The sequence below is a fragment of the Orycteropus afer genome, unplaced genomic scaffold (genome assembly GCF_000298275.1).
Source record: "Orycteropus afer afer isolate SDZICR_OR568_19922 unplaced genomic scaffold, OryAfe1.0 scaffold00199, whole genome shotgun sequence".
Lineage (NCBI taxonomy): Eukaryota > Metazoa > Chordata > Mammalia > Tubulidentata > Orycteropodidae > Orycteropus > Orycteropus afer.
This window is the reverse complement of record NW_006921786.1, coordinates 1,130,320-1,156,008: the sequence shown is the minus strand read 5'-3', so window position 1 is coordinate 1,156,008 and position 25,689 is coordinate 1,130,320. Positions and strand designations below refer to the sequence as shown.

Genomic DNA, 25,689 nt, shown 5'->3' with positions numbered 1-25,689 from the left:
CTGCCAACAGTGACCTGCAGCCATGAGCTCCGACTCTGAGATGGCCATTTTTGGGGAGGCTGCTCCTTTCCTCCGGAAGTCTGAGAAGGAGCGCATCGAGGCTCAGAACAAGCCTTTTGATGCCAAGACATCTGTCTTTGTGGTGGATGCCAAGGAGTCCTTTGTGAAAGCAACAGTGCAGAGCAGGGAAGGGGGGAAGGTGACAGCCAAGACTGAAGGTGGAGCTGTGAGTAAAGCATCTGGAAATGATGAGGTTCTGCCTTGTTTGGGGTTATGTTAGCTGCCACTTTTTGACTTGGCCTCTCTTGTTTGACTTGATAGACCGTAACGGTTAAAGATGACCAGGTGTTCCCCATGAACCCTCCCAAATATGACAAGATTGAGGACATGGCCATGATGACTCACCTGCATGAGCCTGCTGTGCTGTATAACCTCAAAGAGCGCTACGCAGCCTGGATGATCTACGTGAGTTCATTCTCATGACTATATATTGATGTGGGTGATTCACGTTTATTGAAAAACAGTAGATGTTTAAGGTGCCCATAAAATATTTTTTATTTTGGTGCAGACTTACTCAGGCCTGTTCTGTGTCACTGTCAATCCCTACAAGTGGTTGCCAGTGTACAATGCAGAGGTGGTGACAGCCTACCGGGGCAAAAAACGCCAGGAGGCCCCACCCCACATCTTCTCCATCTCTGACAATGCCTATCAGTTCATGCTGACTGGTGAGTTGCTCAACTGTTTTCTGTAAGAATTATATTACTCATATAATCACAAAGGCCTTTAGACATAATCTAACCCCTTGCTGTATAAGCACACACAGGAGGATACCATCAAAGCTGAGACTAAAATTCTGTCCTGATTCCAATTCTGTGATAGTACCAGACCACGCTACTGTTCCATCCCTGTCAAGTTTGTTAGTCTCCTAGGTTGAAAATACATAATTTATTTTATATACTTAAATAATAAGAGTAAAATTAAGTGATGAGTGAACAATATCATCTGAATAGAAATTTTAAAAATATGTGTTGAATCCTTCTAGTGCCTAAGTTTCTTGTTGATTATAAGTTGGATACTTTTGGAAGCATTGTTATCTCTTTAAAGTCATTAGAGTATGCTTCAGATATGACAGCCTCTCCTTGAAGGAAGATGATATTTTGGGACTATCTACATGTAAATAGGTGTTATTATATCGCCCCCCTTAGAAGGGTTTCCTTCTGATTGAGCCACTCTCTTTTACCCGGTGACTCAATGACACACTTTGGGGAAGGCTGCTCAGAATTGAGGTTGTAGTATGTGGCTATAAGAAAAGGACTTTTGAAGTGAGAACAATTGACCCATTCAGAAACTAAATCTCAACTTTAGTCTCATTAACACAATTTTAACCTGTTGAACTACAGGTTCAACTACCCTTATGAAATTACAGCCCAGGCCCTTCTTAGAATATTATGCATTTTTCAATTACATGTTTTAATCAGCAGACAGTATGTCATAGAAATCTACAGATGACAATTAGGGAATGTGTCTGGCTTTCTAATGTAGTGCTCTTTATGTTAAACCAAAAAGCCCACTTCCTATGGGAGTTTAAGGAACTTAAGACTCAACAACATTTTATGTTTTTCTTCTCCAACCAAAGAGGTTTAAGAATAATACTAAATGTAAATTTACAATAATACATTGAACAACTCTACTGAAAATGACACAATGTCCTCAGAATTTCCTTATAGAAATTATTTTGTGTGTGTGTGTAACTGATAATTATATCTACTATCCCATTTTCTTTCCCTTTAGATCGGGAGAATCAGTCTATCTTGATCACGTACGTATTCCTATTCTGAGGCTTATTAGTATTTTATTGGCAAAATGACAGACAAAAGAAAAAATTAGTTAACGTCCCACCTTAAAGCAATGGCATGACCAGCCTGGAAGTGAATAGTATTTTCCCTTTATTGCAGAATTTAGATTGCATCAGAATATAAAATAACCATGGCCCAAATTATACCATTTTCTAGTCTTGTCTAGAACTACAGAACTTTCCTTGGAGTAGGAGATGTAAAACACTGTCTCTGAATATTATCAGAGCATAGTCCAGGGAGTCAGCAACAGAGCCTTCTGAAGGCAGAGCAGTTTGGACACATTACCACTGGCTCATTTTTAAGGTCTATTGGGGAATGGTTATTCCTTCAAAGACCTACTTTGGCTCATGTCTCTAGTGTAAGGAAGCTGAATATTAAGTGCATCTCTTGGTAGAGTATCTTACTAGCTGTTTCATTTACCATGTAGTTACTGAGTGGTTGCTTTTTAAGTTCCCGTCCTCAGTACCTAGAAAAGAGCCTGGCACATTTAAGCTCTCAAGAAATATGTTAAATGAATAGTGAATGAATTTCTCTGTTCTTGTCCATGCAAAGCAACAGAAGTAGTATGAGCTATAAGAAGGCCAAAGAGAAAGATCTGGAAAACTCTCTAACAGAGAGACATAGAAATAGATGTGTGAGCTAGTAATGCTAATGGTGGAAGCACTTTCACATGTTACTAGACTTAACTTCTTGCATATGTTTGGTCTTTGATTGACAGTGGAGAATCTGGGGCAGGGAAGACTGTGAACACCAAGCGTGTCATTCAGTATTTTGCAACAATTGCAGTTACTGGGGAAAAGAAGAAAGAGGAAGCTACTTCTGGCAAAATGCAGGTGGGTCTGGTTGCCACAGTAAGAATCATGACTTTGTCTGGACTCATAGGTATGAAATTCTCAAGTCTCAGCTTGTTCTTTCCTTTGCAGGGGACTCTAGAAGATCAAATCATCAGTGCCAACCCTCTACTGGAAGCCTTTGGCAATGCCAAGACTGTGAGGAATGACAACTCTTCTCGCTTTGTAAGTACTTTGGTAGCAGCGGGTCTCCTCTACACTTCAGTGCCAGAGAAAGCATGTCTAAATTATTATCTCAATTGCATCTCTCTTGGGAACTTCAAGTTTTGAACATGATATCATCTTTTTTACTTGCAAGGGTAAATTCATCAGGATCCACTTTGGTACCACAGGGAAGCTGGCTTCTGCTGATATTGAAACCTGTGAGTAACAGGACCTCTTAAAAAGAGTCCAAGAATGACAAATGATGATTTGCAAAAACACCAAGAAGCTCCTGCTGAGCCTGAAGCCTGTAAATACCAGCCTACTGCCAAAACATGCCAGTGGTTGATACCAGTTTTAACCACAGCCCACTGTGTGCTTTACCAATTTCAGCCATGAGCTAATAACTTTGTGGGAATTGGAAGCAACTTGTAGGGCTTGTCTGAAGTATCTGCCTCAGAATGAACCTCAAATCTTTCTAAGGGTGAATGGTTTGCCTATGAATTGAATCTAGTCTAATCTGCCTAGTCTCAATCTTGATAAATGTGGCTCTTAATAACGCCTCTGCTACAGAATGAGAGGATGTCCCAGGGAGGCAAGCATTATCAAGAATCAATTATGCAACAATGACAAAAAATAACTAAAAAAGAAGGAATTATATTTCAAGTATCAAGGATCTTCTGTATGAGAAGTGAATATGATGTGTGTTAGGCATGCTTCAGTTTCTTTCCTGAGGTGGTAAAAACAACTGCTATGGTGTTTGTAGAGCTGTAATATGTGATACCTCATGGGAACATTCAGCTGAAATATCAAGGGATTGAAAAGATTTAGTTAATGATCCCAAGTTCCAAAATTACTCCAAGGCCACTTCATAATTTTTCCCTTTAATCCATTGCCTACTTTCCATTGTAGATCTTCTGGAGAAGTCCAGAGTTACTTTCCAGCTAAAGGCAGAAAGAAGCTACCATATTTTTTATCAGATCATGTCTAACAAGAAGCCAGATCTAATTGGTAAGAAATAACTTAAATTCACAGGCTAGGAGTTAATGTAACATATACATTCTATGCAATGTTAAGATATAACCTATTGTAAAACATATGCTCTGAATTCTATGTACCCAGAAATGCTCTTGATCACCACTAACCCATACGACTATGCCTTCGTCAGTCAGGGGGAGATCTCAGTCCCCAGCATTGATGACCAAGAAGAGTTGATGGCCACTGATGTAAGTCGTACACATGCACTTTTAAAAAAAATCCAGTGGTTACCTTAACAAACAGTATAAATTCTGCTAAATAAGTTAATCTCTTCTGCCCTAACTTTTGTCCTATCATCTCTCCTGGCAGAGCGCCATTGACATCTTGGGCTTCACTTCTGATGAAAGAGTGGCCATCTATAAGCTCACAGGGGCTGTAATGCACTATGGGAACATGAAATTCAAACAAAAGCAGCGTGAGGAGCAAGCTGAGCCAGATGGCACTGAAGGTACCAAATGGACTTCCATCTGGGCTTGATTGGAGAACACACAGGCAGAAAAGTCCATTTTAATCTCATGTCTCCTTAGCAGCTGAGCTTCTATAAAGTGATTCACTCATGATTCTGCCACTATGAGTTGTGTGGCCCAGTAGATCATATTGGAAACCTGAATTGTGTCTCTGCAGTTGCTGACAAGGCGGCCTATCTCCAGAGTCTGAACTCCGCTGACCTCCTCAAAGCCCTCTGCTTCCCCAGGGTGAAGGTTGGCAATGAGTTCGTCACCAAAGGTCAGACTGTGCAGCAGGTAAGTGCAGGACCTCAATGAGTCACACACAACCCAGGTCTGCATGACATGTCTGTAAGAATGCCAACTAACATTACTCTGTCTGTGAAGGTGTACAATGCAGTGGGTGCTCTAGCCAAAGCCGTCTATGAGAAGATGTTCCTGTGGATGGTCACCCGCATCAACCAGCAGCTGGACACCAAGCAGCCCCGACAGTACTTCATTGGGGTCTTGGACATTGCTGGCTTCGAGATCTTTGATGTGAGTTAGCAGAATCTTTGTAGCAGAATATTTTACAAATTTTGCTGCTGCAGTCAATATTGAAACTTGTTTATGAGAAATAGCTGCAATACAAAGTACAGTGATACATGGAAGAGGACCAAAAGTCCATGAAAGGACATGGACTTTGGAATGAGACGACACACCAGAATTCACTCTCCAGCAATTACTAGCTGTGTGAATTGAAAAAATGAGAAAATATATGACAGATCTTTAAACAAATTAACCTAGGACCTGTATGTAAAGCACCCAGTATTCCAGATTATACACTTGGTTTTGAGATTTTTTTTTTTGCCAGTGTGGTGATTTCTGAGTTCAAAGACCTTAAGACATAGTCAAAGATCCCAAAGCACAGTCAGAACTCAGTAAATGATAAAGAAGATGAAAAAGGTGGCAGTGGGGGGAGAGAATGACAAATTCAAAGAAAGACTTTAAGATCTCAATCTGCCTAAAAGGGAAAAAAATACTTGTTTAATATTAGGTTAAACTCTGAAATAATGAGGTATAACTCATTGCCATCGAGTTGGATCTGACTCATAGTGATCCCTCCTTGCATTTCTGAGATGGTATCACTATGGAAGGAGATTGCCTAATCTTCCCTCTGAGGAGTGGCTGGTGGGTTTGAACCGCCAGCCTTCTGGTTAGCAGTCAAATGCCTTAGGCATCACGCCACCAGCAGATAGCAATGGCATTGTAAAGAAATTCAAATTCATCTATCTAAGAAAAAATACCTTCCACATAGCTTAGGATATAAGGTTTGCCTGACAGCAATCTCTCAGATGTGTTGGATTCAGAAGTTGAGTGAACTGAGAGAAATGGCATGAAAATGTCTGAGTTTTAAGGACAAGAGAAGTTGCAGCAACTCCCAACCAAATGTAAGGAAGGAGTGAATAATCTGTCACTAAGCAGGGACTCTGGTAGCATAGTACCTAAGGCACTTGACTGCTAACCAGAAGGCTGGCGGTTCAAACCCAACAGCCACTCCTCGGAAGGAAGGTTGGGCAATCCTACTTCTGTAGCGATACTGCCTCGGAAACCCAAGGAAGGGTTGCTATGAGTCAGGGCTGACTCGACGGCACATAACAACAACAACAAGCAGGGACAGGAAGAGCAATCCAAACTTTTTTTTTTTAAAGAAAACTAATCCTCTGAGTTTTTTTTTAAATAGCTTTATTGAGATAAAATTCACATTTCCATACATTTTGCCTACTTAAAGTATACAATTCAATGGTTTTTAGTGTATTCACTGGTATGCACCATCAGTTTTAGAACATTGTTATCACCTTGAGAAACCCCATGCCCACTAAGCAGTCAGTCCTTGCCCCTTCTTTTCCTAGACCCTAGCAACCACCAATCTACTTTCTGTCTTTATGGATTTGCCTCTATGGGTGGGTTTTTTTTTTTTTTTTTTTTTTTTGGTGACTGACTCCTTTCACTTAGCATAATGTTTGCAAGGTTCATTCATGTTGTAGAAGCTCTGACTTTTGTGTATAGTGCTAGTGCTCACAGATGATATTATCACCGATTGTGTCTACAGATAGAAGTCCTGAATAGTAAACGCAGGACATCTACTCATGCTCTGAAAGTTGTTACGAACACTAGCTCTAGTGTCAAAGTGTTGGCACCCCCAAGTTTCTCTTTAGTAGTGTAGTCTTACCAGGGTTGCTTCACCTCTCTGATAGAGTTTCCTCACACAAAAAATGGACAAATAGTATCACCTTAAAAAGGTTGCTGTGAGGATTAAGTGCAATAATTTTATATGTAGTGAATAATAAAAATAAAAATTAAGCATCTAATATTTATTAAATATTTACTATAGACTGGGTGATCTACTTCTGTAGAGATACCACCTCTGAAACCCAAGGAGGGGTCACTATGAGTTAGGGTCGACTTGGCAGCAGTGAGTTTTTTAGTATAGTATCTAGCATATAGTAAATCCTCAGGAAATATTAGATGCTTAATTTTTATTCTTATTATTAACAACATATGGTTCATATGGCAAGCTTAGCTAGTTGTACAACAAAATCAGTAGTAGATAAATCATTATTAAGAAACCTCTGAAAAAAAAATGTTACTAAAAAAAACCCACACAAATTTCTTTTGGTGATTTTGGTGGAAGGCATTGGATTTCTTTAGGAAAGCATCACTCAAAGCCTGTAATTCTCATTTAAGAAGTAATTCTATTAAATATGGTGAAAATTTTCAGTCAGCAACAGCAAGAAAGAACCAGGAATGGGGTAAAGAGCTTGCTGCCTGCATGAAGAAGTCTTAGGATCCTAAGAGGGTCCTAAGAAAGTGATTGGGCTAACCAATCAACTAAGAAAAGCACCTTCCAAACAGAACTTTTGACTATACATTGTGTGCTAATTTGTATTTTCTCCTAATGCAGTTCAACAGCCTGGAGCAGCTATGTATCAACTTTACCAATGAGAAACTGCAACAGTTTTTCAACCACCACATGTTTGTCCTGGAGCAAGAGGAGTACAAGAAGGAAGGCATTGAGTGGGAGTTCATTGACTTTGGGATGGACCTGGCTGCTTGCATCGAGCTCATTGAGAAGGTATCTTCTTCTATCAACATATCACTTAGTAGCCTTTTCTCAAATATACTTTGCTCATTACTACAGCTCCTACTTATCCCATATGCATTTTGTCTTCAAATCTAGCCCATGGGCATCTTCTCCATCCTGGAAGAGGAGTGCATGTTCCCCAAGGCCACAGACACCTCTTTCAAGAACAAACTGTATGAACAGCATCTTGGAAAGTCCAACAACTTCCAGAAGCCCAAGCCTGCCAAAGGCAAGCCTGAGGCCCACTTCTCCCTGGTTCACTATGCTGGCACTGTGGACTACAACATTGTTGGCTGGCTCGACAAGAACAAGGACCCCCTGAACGAGACTGTGGTTGGGCTGTACCAGAAGTCTGCAATGAAGACTCTGGCCCTTCTCTTCGTTGGGTCAGGAGCTGAACAGGGTAATTTTCAAGGAAATTAATGTGTTACTTAATGTATAATACATAAATGAAGAAAGACTGTATTATGATTGTTTGTGCTTTATTTGTCCTACAGAGGGTGGTGGAAAGAAAGGTGGAAAGAAGAAGGGTTCTTCTTTCCAGACTGTGTCTGCTCTCTTCAGGGTATAAACTTCATTTTCTCTTTCTAATTAGATTTGGGAAATTAAATTTCACTTTATCATGTGGGGATGGGGAAGTAGTATTGCAAAGATTCTGGAACTGGAACTCAGGAAATAGGTCAGCTGGCAATGGGAGAACTGTGTAGTAGGAAAGTTTAGGAGAGCAGGGAGGAGATGCATGAGTATATAAGAGAAGTGGGAGTCAGGAGGGATGAGAGTAGAAATCAGTATCAGATGATAGAATGTGGTCATTTGACACTTAAAAAGCTTCATGGGGTAGGTTTAAGTAAAGTATGAAATTTGGGTTGAGACTTTGGAAATGTCCAACTTATTTAGGTGCTCAGGTTTTACACTGATTGAAACTGAAATGGGTAATTTTGAAAACTGGGCGTAAAAGAATAATGGTGAAAGTTGGAGGCTGAATTCAAAGAAGGAAATAAGAAATCATATGTGATAAGAAGTAACTCCTTAAGGAAAATTTATTATTATTATTTTGGCAATCCCATCTCTAATGCTCTTAGGTAAAGCTCCAGAAAGACCAGGGTTTCCGTAAGATGGGAAACTTCTAGCACTTGGTAACATGACTATTAGCTTTCTGCCAATTCCCCGAATGAGACATTAAAAGGTCACTTTCTGTGGAAGCAGCAGGGGGCCAGAACTCTGTCCCTGCGCCAAAGAATAAGCATGTGATAGAGAGATAGACACAAGTGAAAGCTGGGTAAGGAAAGAAATAAGAGATTTGGTGGAAGGCATTGGATTAGTACTAAAACCAGACCACATCTCTAAGCAAGAGTATGGGTGGAGTATTTGCATTATGTCCAGAATGCCATATTAAAATTAAAAAGCATGCCAGGAAGTTCAACAGCAGTGAATCAAACTTCACAACTACTTCTACAGAGAGTTGAAAAATATGTTTGTAATGCACAAAAATAAGAAATAGAAGGGTATGTTGGGAACGTAGAAATTTCAGAGATAACTCTTAGCAAATTAGAATCTGGATACTCTTCATTAGAATTTTGCCAATGTCATGGACACAATAACTATATCTGTAAATAAGAATGTAAGAAAGCAGTGCATTTTTAATGTGAAGTCTACATATGATTCCATAGGAGAATTTAAATAAGCTGATGACCAACTTGAGGAGCACTCACCCCCACTTTGTGCGGTGCATCATCCCCAATGAGACCAAAACTCCTGGTAAGATACTTCTGATAACCACACAAGCTTCTGTAGGTTTGCTTTAGACCATTAAATAAAGTGTGTATATTTTTCCTTTTAGGTGCCATGGAACATGAACTTGTCCTGCATCAGTTGAGGTGTAATGGTGTGCTTGAAGGCATCAGGATTTGCAGGAAAGGATTCCCGAGCAGAATCCTTTATGCAGACTTCAAACAGAGGTGAATTATTTTAAGAGGTTTAATTTATCAATGAAAGAATTCTTTAAAACTTTGTATTAAAATTGAAGGGAAAAGAAACTATATGAATAGTCTTTGTTATGACAGACCAAAAATCTGATGTCCTTTGAATATACAAAGAATAGATAAAGGGGTAGATAAGGTTTCTTGTTTGCTAAACTGTTCAGTGGCTATGTTGTTTCTGTGCAATGGCTATATCAGGAAGCTCTCCTGTTGGTGACATCAGCTATATAATTTATTTGTATGGCTTAAACAGATACAAAGTTTTAAATGCAAGCGCTATTCCTGAGGGACAATTCATTGACAGCAAGAAAGCTTCTGAGAAGCTCCTTGGGTCCATTGATGTTGACCACACCCAGTATAAATTTGGTCACACCAAGGTAATAATTCTCTAAATCTTAACTGATGCAAATCTTGTCCTTTTGAACTTTATATAAAGTTAACAATCTGAAACTTTGCTCATCTTCAGGTCTTTTTCAAAGCTGGTCTTCTGGGGCTCCTAGAGGAGATGAGAGATGACAAGCTGGCCCAGCTGATTACCCGGACCCAGGCCATGTGCAGAGGGTTCTTGGCAAGAGTGGAGTACCGGAAGATGGTGGAAAGAAGGTATTAATAGGGATACCTTAGTTAACATGGTCAGATTAAGCCTTTTAATTCCTGTCATAAGCTTACTTTCAACATTTCTACTCATATCACAGAGAATCCATCTTCTGCATCCAGTACAATGTCCGTGCCTTCATGAATGTGAAGCACTGGCCCTGGATGAAGCTGTATTTCAAGATCAAGCCTCTCCTCAAGAGTGCAGAGACTGAGAAGGAGATGGCCAACATGAAGGAAGAGTTTGAGAAGACCAAAGAAAGCCTTGCAAAGGCTGAGGCCAAAAGAAAAGAGCTGGAAGAGAAAATGGTAGCACTGATGCAAGAGAAAAATGACCTGCAACTCCAAGTTCAATCTGTGAGTTGAACTTAGTTCGACTGTGAACCTGCTTCTTGGTGATCTGATGCTAAATTTTCAGTTCAGCAATCACTAGGGAAAGAGCTAGATATCACCTTACAAAGGGGCTGGTTGTTAATTTTTTTCTAATTCATAACTCCTAAAAATATTCTGTAAAACATCATATGTCACACTGAAGATTCTGCAATATTTAGAAGGGAAAAATAAAAATATTTTTCCTTTCCTCATACAGTATTTCATAGCAAAATATGGATAGGAAATAGGTATCTTTTCTCTCTCAGATTATCCCTACTGAAAAATGTAAATAAGAACAATATTGGCAGTGAAGAGGGAAGAGGAAGAGATTTTTTGATAAAAACACATCAACTTGAAACCAATATTCTAAATTTTTAAATCTACAGTCCCTTGGCAACTTCCCTCTCAACTCTGTTTTTAGGAACTCTCTAATATTTGAAAGAACAGGATCATTGTAAGGGATAATGGCAATACTTTCTATAGATAATGTCAACTTTTATGTAAAATATGATATTGATGTGGAAAATTGTGACAATTCTCTATTCTTGTTTATATGTTCCAATAAATATTCAGAAGTGTGAGGAGAAATATTTGACCAAGGGCAACTTTCTAACCCATTTTTATGATCCAGATGACAAGAGAATTCAGTTGTTATCACCAAAATCAGCAACAAAAATATTAAGGTTACCCTTTGGTTCTCTGAATTCAGAAGAGGAATCCAGATTGGTCTCTATTGGACCTATAGGTTTTGGACACATAATTAGAAAATTTAAAGAAACATAAACTGCAAATATGTAGGTTATACTGTGATTTTCCTTGTACGTTGTGCACATCAGGGTTTTCTGAGTTGAGGAGAGGTTCATCAAGAATCAAGGGATAACTGAAGGGAGAATCTAGGCTTAATCCAAGCATACTCCTCTCCTTTGAGTACTATATGAACTGCTTTTAATATCATTCCACCAACTATCCATTTAATAGATTCTTGATAAAGAAGGCAATAGAGAAAAATATTGAGAAAGAGACATGGTATCTGCCATCACAGAGTTTATATTCCATCTCTTATTTCTTTCTGCAATAAACATGCTTGCTACTTCTCTACACCATTTACTTAAATCGTGGCCATATGTGTGTGTGCATGTGTGTGTGTATAATGGGAGCTCTGGTAGCGTAGTGCCTAAGGCATTTGACTGCTAACCAGAAGCCTGGCGGTTCAAACCCACCAGCCACTCCTCGGAAGGAACATGGGGCAATCTACTTCCGTAGTGATACTGCCTCAGAAACCCAAGGAAGGGTTGCTGAGTCAGGTCCGACTTGATGGCACATAGCAACAACAACTATATATATATATATATATATATATATATAATGAAATTAGCCACTTTCACTATTTTTAAGTAACAATTTAGTGGCATTCTCAAACACTAAATTCACTGCCATCGAGTCGGAGCTGACTCATAGCAACCCCTCCTTAGGTTTCCAAAGCAATATCACTCACATGTAGATTGCCCAACCTCCCTTCTGAGGAGTGGCTGGTGGGTTTGAACCACCACGCTTCTGGTTAGCAGTCAAATGCCTTAGGCACTATGCCACCAGAGCTCCCTTTTGGTGGCATTAATATATATGTGTGTGTGTGTGCAATATATGTGTACACACAATGTTGTGCAACCATCATGATTATTTATTTCCAAAACATTTTCATCATGTAACTACTACCTTTTAACATGTCCTTGCCCTTTTAGATGCTCTTTTTAATTTCAAGCTGCTCTGTCACTAGTGGACATGTCTTCCCTTTATGTCACTTTTCTGGTAATAACCCTCTCTCCTAGAAATGAATAAGATACCCAACTCCTTATTTTTTCATATAAGAAGATTTTCCAAAACTAAATGTTAAAGAAAAATAACTTTTCTGAAATTGTATATCAACAAATCAAATACAGGCTATAGCATATATATTTGTATCATAATTTCACCAGGTACCATATCTTAAATTTCTTTTTTTTTTCCAGTGTTATAATAAATACCCAATAAATAATAAATATGCTGAATAGTAGAAAGCTAAAAGAAATTAACCTGAGGCTTCACAATACAATTTACTTGTTTGGCTTCAAAACATTAATAAGATCTAAAAATGTTCAAGGAAATAAAATTTAAATGTACCATCACTTCTTAGGAAGCAGACAGCTTGGCTGATGCAGAGGAAAGATGTGACCAGCTGATCAAAACTAAAATCCAGCTCGAGGCCAAAATCAAAGAGGTGACTGAGAGAGCTGAGGATGAGGAAGAGATCAATGCTGAGCTGACGGCCAAGAAGAGAAAACTGGAGGATGAATGTTCAGAGCTCAAGAAAGACATTGATGATCTTGAGTTGACACTGGCCAAGGTTGAAAAGGAAAAGCATGCCACAGAGAACAAGGTAAAAACCACTCTCGTGTAATTTAAATAATATTACAGAACATAAGGTATGGATCGTATTCTGTAAAACTACGTAGGGATTCTTCATAGCAGTGATCATCTCGTTCTTAACCTTTTTTAGGTGAAAAACCTCACAGAGGAGATGGCCGGCCTGGATGAGACCATCGCAAAGCTGACCAAGGAGAAAAAAGCCCTCCAAGAGGCCCACCAGCAGACCCTGGATGACCTGCAGGCAGAAGAGGACAAAGTGAACACTTTGACCAAGGCTAAAGTCAAGCTGGAACAACAAGTAGATGATGTAAGCCGACTATCATGTAAAAACAATTTACTATTTGGCAACAAACTAAGTAAGCATAAGTTCTCATGACATAATGAGTATTTATCAAGTGCCTCCTATGTTTAAGAAGTATAGGACATCATCTCTGCAACAAGGAGTCAGACGTAAACACAGGAAATCAATAAAGTTGAGGAACAGACAATATGAGGGGGGAGAATTAAGGGAAAGAAAAGTTAGTGTGGTTTACTCAGGAAAGCTTTATAAATAAAGTGGGTCTTTTGCTTGGCTTAAAAGATGAATACACTGTGGAGAGATGTAGAGAAAGAAGAACATTCTGAAAAGGGAGAGCAGCAAAGTGAAGAAGTAGTAATGATTAATTTTTTGTCACCAGAAAAAAGGGATTCCAAATAAGGAATGGGGAAGGTAAATTTGGCTTTAAAGATGCTCTAATATTGAATAGGGAATCCACTATAAACATCTGAGTAAGAAAGAATTAACAAAGGTCCTGGCTTGGAAGTACTACTATGGTATGCAGGTGGGTGAAGCATTGATTGCAATGGATTACAATAGGGAAATACAGGAGTCATGTGTTGGAGGCAGTTTAATGTAATAATATAACAGCAAGGCTCACTTTACCTTTTAAATGATAAATATTTGTGCTAGATAAATAGCAATGATAATGGAATAGATGAGACAAATCTGCCTAATTCAAACAAATATTAAAATAACTTGGTCATTAGATATGATGTTTAAAATTTCAATTTAGGATGGAGGGTGGTGCCATTTATAGGAATTATTTTCATGGACTATTCACTTTTAGCTTGAAGGGTCTTTGGAACAAGAAAAGAAAATCCGAATGGATCTAGAAAGAGCAAAGAGGAAATTAGAGGGAGACCTAAAATTGGCCCAAGAATCTACAATGGATGTAGAAAATGACAAACAGCAACTTGATGAAAAGCTTAAAAAGTAAGCAGTAAGGACAAAGGATTCATGGGGGAAAATGTCTATTAATATCTCTGTAACTGATATAAAGTGCTTTTCTAACAGGAAAGAGTTTGAAATGAGCCAAATGCAAAGCAAGATTGAAGATGAACAGGCCCTTGCTATGCAGCTGCAGAAGAAGATCAAGGAGTTGCAAGTAAGTACTTAATTTCCATCCATCCAGCTTAAAGCGATGCAGTTATGACATAAGAAGCTGAGTTTGTGCTTTTCACCATTTCCAGGCCCGCATTGAGGAACTGGAGGAGGAAATCGAGGCAGAACGGGCCTCCCGGGCCAAAGCCGAGAAGCAGCGCTCTGACCTCTCCCGGGAACTGGAGGAGATCAGCGAGCGGCTGGAAGAAGCTGGGGGAGCAACTTCAGCCCAGATTGAGATGAACAAGAAGCGGGAGGCTGAGTTCCAGAAAATGCGCAGAGATCTGGAGGAGGCCACCTTGCAGCATGAGGCCACGGCAGCCACCCTGAGAAAGAAGCACGCGGACAGTGTGGCTGAGCTCGGGGAGCAGATAGACAATCTCCAGCGGGTCAAACAGAAGCTGGAGAAGGAGAAGAGTGAAATGAAGATGGAGATTGATGACCTTGCTAGTAACATGGAGACTGTCTCCAAAGCCAAGGTACCATCATGATTTAGGTCTTAAAGAGATCTCTGTAAGACAGGTTTGAATTGATCTTTCAAGAATCATGAGGAACTAGCAGGAGGGAACTGTGCCAATGCAAGGAAGGGGCTGGGGGGGCAGGATGGTGACAACTTGAGTGTAGCGGGTGCAAAGTGCTCACTCTTTATTTTAAAATGACCAGTTTCCATCAGGTTGATTGCAAGTCAAAGCAAACCCATGTGCGTCAGTAGAACTGTCCTCCACAGGGTTTTCTGTGGCTGCTTATTTGGAAGTATATCACCAGGCTTTTCTTACAAAGCTTCTCTGGGCAAACTCGAACTACCAACCTTTTGGTTAGCCATCAAGTGCTTAATCATTTGTACCACCCAAGGACTCTCCATGAAAATTTAAGCTCTTTCAAATAAAAAATGCAATTCAACTATATAGTTTGAGATTTTTAAAACACCTCACCTTGATTAGGCTTTTTGTTTTTTCCTTTTGCAAAATTACATAATTTGCTTTTCAAAAAAAATCTCATGAACTTAGTTAGGTATCACTGTTCTCATATCACGGAAAAGACTATTTAACATAGACATTAAATTCGCTCAGCAATTTGACAGCAATATATTTAGACTAGTAGTTAGTGACTTTTTCCATCATACTCTGAGGTATCTGTTGTTTCTGTTTGTTTGTCAAGGGGTACTGGAGCTCCTGTGAAGTGCTCAGATTGAAACTTCCCATAGTCCAAATACTTGCTTGAGATGCCTTCTACCACTTTTTGCCTGTAGGGAAACCTTGAAAAGATGTGCCGCACCCTAGAAGATCAACTGAATGAACTTAAGACAAAGGAGGAAGAACATCAACGGCTGATCAATGACCTGACGGGTCAGAGATCACGCTTACAGACGGAGTCAGGTGGGCCATTTACTAGCACTGATTTTAAGGGACAAATTTACCTGGGAAGCTCAATTTGCTGGAAAACCTTTGCATTGAGTTACCTGAGATCATGTATTACCTCTCTGGGAGGCATCCACTAATAGGAACACTGTATTGTCTAGTGTCATGGGCTGTTTTTTTTGTTGTTTTTTTTTCTTTTTTCCTAAAGGAGATACAGGGGTCCTTTTGTGTAGTGCCTAAAGCATTTGGCTGCTAACCAGAAGGCTGGAGGTTCAAACCTGCCAACCACTCCTTGGAAAGAAGGTTGGGTAATCTACTTCCGTAGTGATACCACCTTGGAAACCCAAAGAAGTTCTGCTATGAGTTGGATCTGACTCCATGGCAGTGGGTTTGGTTTGGTTTTGGTTTTGGTTTTTGAACATTTTAAAGTACATTTGACCTTAATCTAAAAGTTAACAAAGTGTATTTCTTCACATTTCAAAACAAGCTATTTATTACCTTAATATCCTCACTGGTCTGTGAAATGTTATCTCACTTAAAAGATGGCAGATTGTGGTAATGATGAAGTGACTTGTCCAAGAGTACTCACTCCAATCTTTTTCCTGAAATCATGCCAATTACTAGGAATTAATACAGTAAAGTAAGGGAATAGTCATGACTATTCTCAGCCCAAGAACATTCAACTGAGGTTTGTGGATTTTGGATTACCCAAATTGGACAGTCTTTGGTTTTACTTCTTTTTCTATTAACTAGTTCAACTTTCTACTTAAATCACTACCCCAATATTTTGTTAGTAACAAGATAGAAATTGTTCTATAGGTTATTTGGGCTATTAAAATCATAAGGGTGTCAAAGCATTGGAGACCACTCAACGCTTTCATACTCATTCTATTGTTCTTCTTAAAATAAGTCGCAAAATAAAGTTTTTTTGATAACAATAACGATTGTTATTCAGGAGCTCTGGTTGCATAGTGCTTAAGGCACTTGACTGCTAACCAGAAGGCTGGCCGGTTCAAACCCACCAGCCACTCCTCGGAAGGAAGGTTGGGCAATCTACTTCCATAGCGATACTGCCTCGGCAAACCAAGGAGGGGTCACTATGAGTCAGGGCCGATTTGACGGCACATAACAACAACAACGATGATTGTTATTCAGATTGTCAATTCACTTTATGACAAAGAAACATTGTATTCTCAAGGAGTCAAAATATATCTGTGGTTTCTCTTCCTCAATACATGGTTATTCCTAGTATCTCAGTAGCATGAGAGAAAGAGAAAGTTGTGACACTTGCTATGTGTCAGAGAGAAAAGACTTCCAGGCAAGTTGTTCAAAATGGTGCTAATGTTTCTAACATCAGTTGGTATGTTTTCTGAATTATGACGATTGTAGAATTGGAGACAAATTTGAATACCATTTTGTTTGGGAACTGATTAGTTATTCATAAACCAGTTCATTCTTAGCAGTGGGAGGACATGTAATCACTATTATAAGATTGCTTCTAGGGTTTCTTTTGATCATCACTTCTAGTTACAGAAGCAATTGCTCCAAGTCTCCTATTTTCCACAGGACAAGTTCTTTGTTTCACCTATCTTTCAGTGTAAGGGAAACTAGTATGACATCATTGCCTCAGACAAAAAAAACACTGACATATTTTGTTGGTTTGATTTACATTTCTTTTAATATATTTCTTCATCAATTTCTATTTTAGTCAAGTAATCTTAAATATATCCCAAATTCTTGGTGTTATTCATAACATGTAATCTGCCTTAAAATTTTCCACACTTTGCATTTTTACATAGATTTGTTCATCTGGATTCAACTGGATGTAGATGGCTTGTTAATAATCTGTAGTCTCCATCATGTTTCAAATCTCCTTTTTTCTGCTGCAATTTTAAAATTTAGAGGTTTAATTTCCAAAGTAACCGTGAGTTTTCTGGTCTTTACAGGTGAATTTTCACGTCAGCTAGAAGAAAAGGATGCATTAGTTTCTCAGCTATCAAGGGGCAAACAGGCATTCACACAACAGATTGAGGAATTAAAAAGGCAGCTTGAAGAGGAGATAAAGGTAAACCCTACTTCTTCTTGTTGCCATCATCATAGTTTTTGTGGGTACTAGTTTTCTCCTTACTTCTAAAGATTTTCTTCTGGTGGTCTATAGGGACTTTGGGACTATACACCACGTTAACAATGCAAAATCAAGTCAACATTTATGTTTCCAGGCCAAGAGTGCTCTGGCCCATGCCCTGCAATCCTCCCGCCATGACTGTGACCTGCTGCGGGAACAATATGAGGAGGAGCAGGAAGCCAAGGCTGAGCTGCAGAGGGCAATGTCCAAGGCCAATAGTGAGGTTGCCCAGTGGAGGACCAAATACGAGACAGATGCCATCCAGCGCACAGAGGAGCTGGAGGAGGCCAAGTATGTTCTACATTGGTTAAAATGGGAATATCTCTGTTAACAACCACAATCTACCTGCCATAAGTACTACATGGTTACATTCAATTCTGCTGATGGCCTCGTACTTCTATTCTCCATATTTCACTTTTTAGGAAGAAGCTGGCCCAGCGTTTGCAGGATGCTGAGGAGCACGTAGAAGCTGTGAATGCCAAATGTGCTTCCCTTGAAAAGACGAAGCAGCGGCTCCAGAATGAAGTGGAAGATCTCATGATTGAAGTAGAGAGAACAAATGCTGCCTGTGCAGCCCTGGACAAAAAGCAAAGGAACTTTGACAAGGTATTCTGCACCATTTTCTGCTTTAGCATTCAACAAGGGATTAATTGTAGCCTGCTACCTTCAGTGGGCCTTATCCAAATCATCTGAGAGATATTCTTAGTTGCTCCTGGCCCATGGGAAGGTGGTGGACTCCTGTGGTTTTCTATTTTTCTCATCTGAAATTTTTGTCCAGACATAGATCATCTCCACTCAGTTTGAGAGCTGCTTGCTTACACAGCATTAATTCCATCAAATTTGCTCCACTTCATTTCTTAACCATGTCTTGTCCCTCAGGTCTTGGCAGAATGGAAACAGAAGTATGAAGAAACTCATGCTGAACTTGAAGCTTCCCAAAAGGAGTCACGCTCACTCAGCACAGAGCTGTTCAAAATCAAGAATGCTTATGAGGAATCTTTAGACCAACTTGAAACCTTGAAGAGAGAAAATAAGAATTTGCAGCGTGCGTACACTTCACATTTTCTATCACAAAGGACTTGAAAGACTGTTTTCCCTCTCTGAACAAATCTCTCTATTTTTGCTCACCAACAGAGGAGATTTCCGATCTCACTGAACAGATTGCAGAGGGAGGAAAACGTATCCATGAATTGGAAAAAGTAAAGAAGCAAGTTGAGCAAGAAAAGTCCGAACTTCAAGCTGCTTTAGAGGAAGCAGAGGTAGGCATTATACCATAAACTCTAAAATAACTATAAGAAGAATCAGGTTCTATTGCATGCAAGTATTGGCAAATCAAAAGAAAAGAAAAATATTTTTTACACTTTGTACTAAGCATAAGGATAGAAAATTAACCATATATACAACTAACATAATTATGTGTCAGGAACTGGGTTACACTGAGAAAGCAAAGATGAATAAGTTAAGAACCTGCCTCTAAGGGGACAGTCTAGTTGAGGAGATAGAAGTAACAGCAATTACAGCCCAATGTAAAATTTTCTACAACAATAGAGTAAAAATGTGTATGGCAGCACAAAGCTAAGAACTAAGTCCTGTTTCTAGAATGTCACACTTTCAATTCCCATTCTAATGTCACCTCGTACCCTCACTAAGGCTTCTCTTGAACATGAAGAAGGAAAGATCCTGCGCATCCAGCTTGAGCTGAACCAAGTCAAGTCTGAAATTGATAGGAAAATTGCAGAAAAAGATGAGGAAATCGACCAGCTGAAGAGAAACCACATTAGAGTCGTGGAGTCAATGCAGAGCACACTGGATGCTGAGATCAGAAGCAGGAATGATGCCATCAGGGTCAAGAAGAAGATGGAGGGAGACCTCAATGAAATGGAAATCCAGCTGAACCATGCTAACCGCATGGCTGCTGAGGCCCTAAGGAACTACAGGAACACCCAAAGTATCCTCAAGGTAAGGGACTGCAGAGATGGCCCCAGAGCAATTGGGTGAGTGAAGTTCTGAGAGGGTGGTGTCTCAATGACTGTGTTCATTTCACAGGATACCCAGATCCACCTGGACGATGCTCTCCGGGGCCAGGAGGACCTGAAGGAGCAGTTGGCCATGGTGGAGCGCAGAGCCAACCTACTGCAAGCTGAGATTGAGGAGCTGCGGGCCACTCTGGAACAGACAGAGAGGAGCAGGAAAGTTGCAGAACAGGAACTCCTTGATGCCAGTGAGCGTGTGCAGCTTCTGCACACCCAGGTGGGTATAAAAAAATACAATAGAGTGGAAAGAAATTTTTGCTAAATTCTTAAACTGAAAAAACAAAAACAAAAAAATCCCAGTTGTTGTCCAGTTGATTCTGACTCATGGCAGGCAACATGTGTGCAGAATAGAACTGCACTCCAGAAGGTTTTCAAGGCTGTGACTTTTCCAAAGCAGATCACCAGGGCTTTATCCTAAGGTGCCTCTGGGTGGATTCAAACTGAACCTTTTGGTTAATAGTTGAGTACTTAACTGACTGTGCCACCCAAGGACCACTGCTCAGCTCTTAGTACTAGTTTAAAATTTATTCATAATGTTTCATGGAGGAAAAAGTTTAAAACATTTAATTGTTTAGATTACTGATATTTTTGTTTATCTGAACAGTAACATCCAGAGTTAGCTGTTTTTTAAATATATATTGTCTAATCAAATCATATATGGAACAAAGAAGGATATTAATTAGCTAATTCATTTGAGTTTACTAGAATATTGGGCATCCTGCTTTTCTCTTGTGTACTTAATATTTTTAAATTTTATATTTTACCAGAATACCAGCCTGATCAACACCAAGAAGAAGCTAGAGACAGACATTTCCCAAATTCAAGGAGAGATGGAGGACATTATCCAGGAAGCCCGCAATGCAGAAGAGAAGGCCAAGAAGGCCATCACTGATGTGAGTGGAAGTGGTGGTCAAACTTGAATGCTGATGTGCCATATCACCTCTCTTAACTGATTTTGTTTTATTGGTAACTAGGCAGCCATGATGGCTGAGGAGCTAAAGAAGGAGCAGGACACCAGCGCCCACCTGGAGCGGATGAAAAAGAACCTGGAACAGTCAGTGAAGGATCTGCAGCACCGTCTGGATGAGGCTGAGCAGCTGGCCCTGAAGGGAGGCAAGAAGCAGATCCAGAAACTGGAGGCCAGGGTAAGTCTCCTGATCTACATATATTTCCATCTTGTTCCAATCCAACAAAGGATTTTGAATACTGAGTGCTGCTAAGTGATGTGCAGCATACAGGGCTGAGGAAGAGAGAGTCCTTCCTGCTCAAGAGCTTATACCAGGAGCAATTAGACTATGGCATCCAAAACTACATATAAAGCAGAGTAAATGAAGTACTATGAGTTATCTGAAGAAATGAAAATCCAGTTGAGTGAATAGATCACAGTGGATGTCTTTAAAATGCCCATCTTTTTGCAGGTACGCGAGCTTGAAGGAGAAGTTGAAAACGAACAGAAGCGCAATGTTGAGGCTGTCAAGGGACTTCGCAAACATGAGAGAAGAGTGAAGGAGCTCACTTACCAGGTAAGGAAAATGGCCTTTCTGGGTTTTCACCCCATTCTGCATAGGATAAAAAGTTCTGGTGGTGCAGTAGCTAAAGCATTCAGCTGCTAACTGAAAGGTCAGCAGTTCAAATCCACCAGTCACTCTGCAGAAGACAGATGTGGCAGTCTGCTTCTGTAAGTATTTACAGCCTTGTAAACACTATGGAGCAGTTCTATTCTGTTCTATAGGGTCACTAGGAGTCAGAATTGACTCAACAGCAATGGGTTTGTTTTGGGCCTGTAAGAGATATATACAAATATACAATGAAATGTGATGGTGTTTGCTATTTCAAGGAACTCATTCTTTAATATATTGTTTCAGACTGAGGAAGACCGCAAGAATGTTCTCAGGCTCCAGGACCTAGTGGACAAACTGCAAGCGAAGGTGAAAGCTTACAAGAGACAAGCCGAGGAAGCGGTGAGTTCAGAACCACTTGGAGGATTTGGGCAGCTTCCAGTTCTCAAATGCTTCAGGCCAACTTAGTTGAAAAGATGGAAGAAAGAATGGGTAAAACAGGGAAGGGAAAATTGAAAATGATTGACTGAAGATCTGAAGAATGAGAAGAAATGAGCTAGATGAAGATGAACTAGAGACAAATGTTCTAGGGAGGGGAAAGAGGAGCAAGTGCAGAAGTTTTGAGTAGAAAACAGAATGGTTCAAGGAAAAGAAAGAAGGACTGTGTGGTTACATAGGACAGGGAAGAGAATGGTAGTGATGGGGCTGGGAGGTGTGCTGGAAGCAGAACTCAGAGTCTTCTAGGCCATGGTAAGTAGTCTAGATTTTACTATAAGTGCAATTTGGCACTGCGAAGCCACAAAAACTAAACTCACTGCTGTCAAGTCAACTGGACGCATAGTGACCTCTCCTTGGGTTTTTGAGGCGGTATCTCTACGGAAGTAGATTGTCCAGTTTTCCTTCTGAGGAGTGGCTGGTGGGTTTGAACTGCCAGCCTTCTGGTTAGCAATCAACAGGAGGAGTTTAAGCTGTGTCAGTCATGATCAGATTTACATTTTTTAAAAATAGTATTGTGGCTACTCTATGGAGTAGGGTCTGTTGGAAACACAAGTGGATGCAGGGGGACCCATTAGGAGCCCTTTCTATGTCTTGGATTAAAGTAATAGTGGAGCAGATAGAGAAAAGTGGAGTTATTCAAGATGTATTTTGGATGTAGAAACTACAAGATAGACTAATAGGCTGTATTAGGGAGATGAAAGGAAGTCTTCAAGTTTATGATTTGAGTAACCAGGGGGATGGTGTCATACTTACTGAAATAGGGAACTAAGGGAAGAACAGATTTGCAAGGCAAGAAGGAAATAAGAATTCTGTTTTAGAGACATTAAATTAAAAATAACATTGTATACACAAGTGAAGACATCAAGTAGGTAGTGGAATATAAGAGTCTGAACTCAGACAGTCTAGTTATTATGTTCAAACCACTAGATTATTGGAACTCTCCCTTATTTCTCCATCCAGATTCATCTGAAATAATAATCAATATCAGTTTCCTAAGTATGAAAAAACAACAAAGTATGAAAATACACAGCTACATATCACAAATTCGTTCCTCTGTTCATTTGTGATTTTTCCTTTTTTCACTGATGTCTAAAATCTGAGATGAGAGAGAAAGAATGACAACAAGTGCATACACTGTGTGCACATGCACACATATATGCACACACACACACCTTGGACAGGTCATGTAACCTTTCTCCAGGTCCTACTTTCCTTTTTAAGTGGAAATTATAAGGTTTTTCCAAGAAATATTATTTTGTGATTGTATGCTTTATTAATATCTTGAATTTGAATACCATTGTGGAGAATTCTTAAGGAGTCTGTTAAAAAAGAGACTAAAATAGGACTCACTCACTCACTGCCATCAAGTCAATTCCAACTCACAGTGATCCTCACTGGGTTTCCAAGGCTGTAAATCTTTATAGAAGCAGACTTCCTCATCTTTCTTCCATGGAACAGCTAGTTGGTTCAAACAACTGACCTTCTGGTTGGCAGCCAAATGCCTTAACCACTACATGACCAGATCTCCTTAAAATAGGACTGGCCTTCTCAAGTTCACTGCTATATATTCAAACATAGTCAGATACCACTCAGACTATTTTAGGAAATAATAAACTCCTTGTTTAATTTTTAAACTGCACTAAATGGCAATAATTTATACTCCAAGGGCATTAATGTATATCCAAAGCTTGTAGAATTTGGTATAATATAAATTATGTCCTTGCATTTTTAAGAGATCTGGTTCCATTCTTAGGATTCTGGAAAAAAACAGGGCTGGAAACCTGGCAGTATTTAATAGTGCTCTTATGTTACACTTTCTTCTTAGAATGTCTTGGAACAAATGTCACCTGTTCCTCCTTGTTATTCATGAGTTCAAGAGTCATGAAAGGAGTTAATGTTGTGGTGGTTGTTGTTATGTGCCGTTGAGTTGGATCTGACTAATAGTGACCCCTCCTTGGGTTTCCAAGGCGGTATCACTGTGGAAGTAGATAGCACAACCTTCCTTCTGAGGAGTGGCTGGTTGGTTTGAACCACTAGTCTTCTGGTTAGCTGTCAAGTGCCTTAGGTACTACACTACCAGAGCTCCTGAAAGGAGTTAATAGAAATTAAAAACAAACAAACAAGAACAATTCTTTAAGATTCTTAAAATATTTACTGGGAGCTCTGGTAGCAGGATGCCTAAGGCACTTGACTGCTAACCAGAAGGCTGGCGGTTCAAACCCACCAGTCACTCCTTAAAAGGAAGGTTGGGCAATCTACTTCCGTAGTGATACCGCCTCAGAAACCCAAGGAAGGGTCGCTATGAGTTGGGTCTGACTCGACGGCACATAACAACAACAAAATATTTACTAGAGTTAATCATTTTTAAGTAAAAAAAAAAAAATTAAATTAAATTGAAGGTCCATTTGACCTAAGGATATAGAAATTCTGAACTTTTCTCCTCATACATGTACTTTTGTTCCCAGGAGGAACAATCCAACGTCAACCTCTCCAAGTTCCGCAAGATCCAGCATGAGCTGGAGGAAGCTGAGGAACGGGCTGACATTGCCGAGTCCCAGGTCAACAAGCTGCGGGTGAAGAGCCGGGAGGTTCACACAAAAATCATAAGTGAAGAGTAATTCACCCAAATACTGAAGGTGACCAAAGAAATGCACAAAATGTGAAAATCTTTGTCACTCTGTTTTGTATTTATTATTTTTGCAGATAAAAAATTTACCTGCAAAGAACTTGTGAGTCTTTTTTCCTCCATGGTGTCAACACATCTTTTATACACTAAGAAAAGAAAATCAAAAGAAAACATTAGGCTTACGTCTTGTGGAAGAGTGCTTAGTGCCAAGACTGAAACATGAGAGAGCAGGCAGGCCAATCTAGTTGGAAAGCTGTGAGCCACACATGGTCCTGTAGAAAGTAGGTAAAGCCTAGAGTATGCCTGAGGTGTACGAACGTAGGGTATTTGATAAACCTCACTTGGCAAAACATCGGCTAGTTATCAGAAAGTGGAAAATTTTTTAATGAAGTTATTGATTTTCTTTATAACTTCATAGAAAATCCTTGATCCTAAGATTAAGAAAAAAACAAAGAACAGTAGTTACTTACATAAAGGAAAAATGGATTCACTATTATCAACAATATTTAAAATGGAACCCTTCACTGTAACTCCCTTAATCTTACCCTTAATGGTCAATTCTGACTCACAGGGACCTCATGTGAGTCAAAATCGGACTATGCTTTATAAGGATTTCAAGGACTGATTTGTCAGAAGTAGGTTGCCAGGCCTTTCTTTCAAGGCATGTCTGAGTGGACTTGACCCCCAACCTTTCAGTTAGTAGCTGACTGTACTATCCATCTATACTACTCAGCAATTCCCACTATAACTACATGAACTATTAAGTTGGGATTAAGATCCCTTGAGAAAGAAATATGCTCTATAAGTTTTCCTTTTTAAATATGAAAGTTTTGGCTCTTTGCTACCTACTAATATTTCATTGTTTTACTGAGCTTTCTCTCTGGATATCATGATAGAATGATAAAAAGGAGCCAAGAATGAGTTTATTTTCAGTATTTGTTCTTCTATTTCACTGAAAAGTTGGCATCTTTTATAAGGCTTTCTCCTAGTACTTTTGATGGCATTAAATGGTCTGTTAGCATAAGAAAAAGTCAGTTTCCCTACTTAAATTATTTTACATTTAGATTTCTAGATTGTGCCTTTCTATAGTGCTATGGCAACTATCATCATCATTATTATAATCAGTATTCCTATTATAGGTGACACCTAGTGATGGTAGCATAAAACCAAAAAACCAAACCCACTGCCATGAAGTCAGATCCAACTCATAGTGACCCCTCCTTGGGTTTCTGAGGTGGTATCACTACAGAAGTAGATTGCCCAACC

The 25,689-nt window shown here is 39.5% G+C and overlaps 1 protein-coding gene across 1 annotated transcript; it reads left to right on the top strand.

Annotated features, from left to right (window-relative positions):
* Positions 1-22: 22 nt before the first annotated feature.
* Positions 23-24,415, top strand: LOC103203079 (myosin-4). The gene is made up of 38 exons (XM_007948037.1): positions 23-226; positions 322-465; positions 569-725; positions 1,792-1,819; positions 2,575-2,689; positions 2,780-2,872; positions 3,006-3,069; positions 3,761-3,859; positions 3,971-4,074; positions 4,196-4,334; positions 4,511-4,629; positions 4,720-4,869; positions 7,277-7,447; positions 7,553-7,859; positions 7,954-8,021; positions 9,127-9,214; positions 9,297-9,414; positions 9,689-9,812; positions 9,902-10,038; positions 10,131-10,386; positions 12,572-12,814; positions 12,935-13,111; positions 13,911-14,056; positions 14,138-14,228; positions 14,314-14,703; positions 15,474-15,600; positions 17,529-17,647; positions 17,802-17,998; positions 18,130-18,313; positions 18,587-18,752; positions 18,842-18,966; positions 19,358-19,666; positions 19,754-19,957; positions 20,508-20,633; positions 20,715-20,885; positions 21,159-21,263; positions 21,606-21,701; positions 24,263-24,415. The coding sequence occupies exons 1-38, from the start codon at positions 23-25 to the stop codon at positions 24,413-24,415; spliced, it is 5,814 nt and encodes a 1,937-aa protein (XP_007946228.1).
* The last annotated feature ends 1,274 nt before the right edge of the window (positions 24,416-25,689 follow it).

Bases quoted from the DNA above. Each gene is read 5' to 3' on its own strand.
- LOC103203079 (XM_007948037.1), top strand. From the start codon at position 23: ATGAGCTCCGACTCTGAGATGGCCATTTTTGGGGAGGCTGCTCCTTTC. The intron at 227-321 runs GTGAGTAAAGCA...TTGACTTGATAG, and splicing joins CCAAGACTGAAGGTGGAGCT to ACCGTAACGGTTAAAGATGA. The intron at 9,215-9,296 runs GTAAGATACTTC...TTTTCCTTTTAG, and splicing joins CAATGAGACCAAAACTCCTG to GTGCCATGGAACATGAACTT.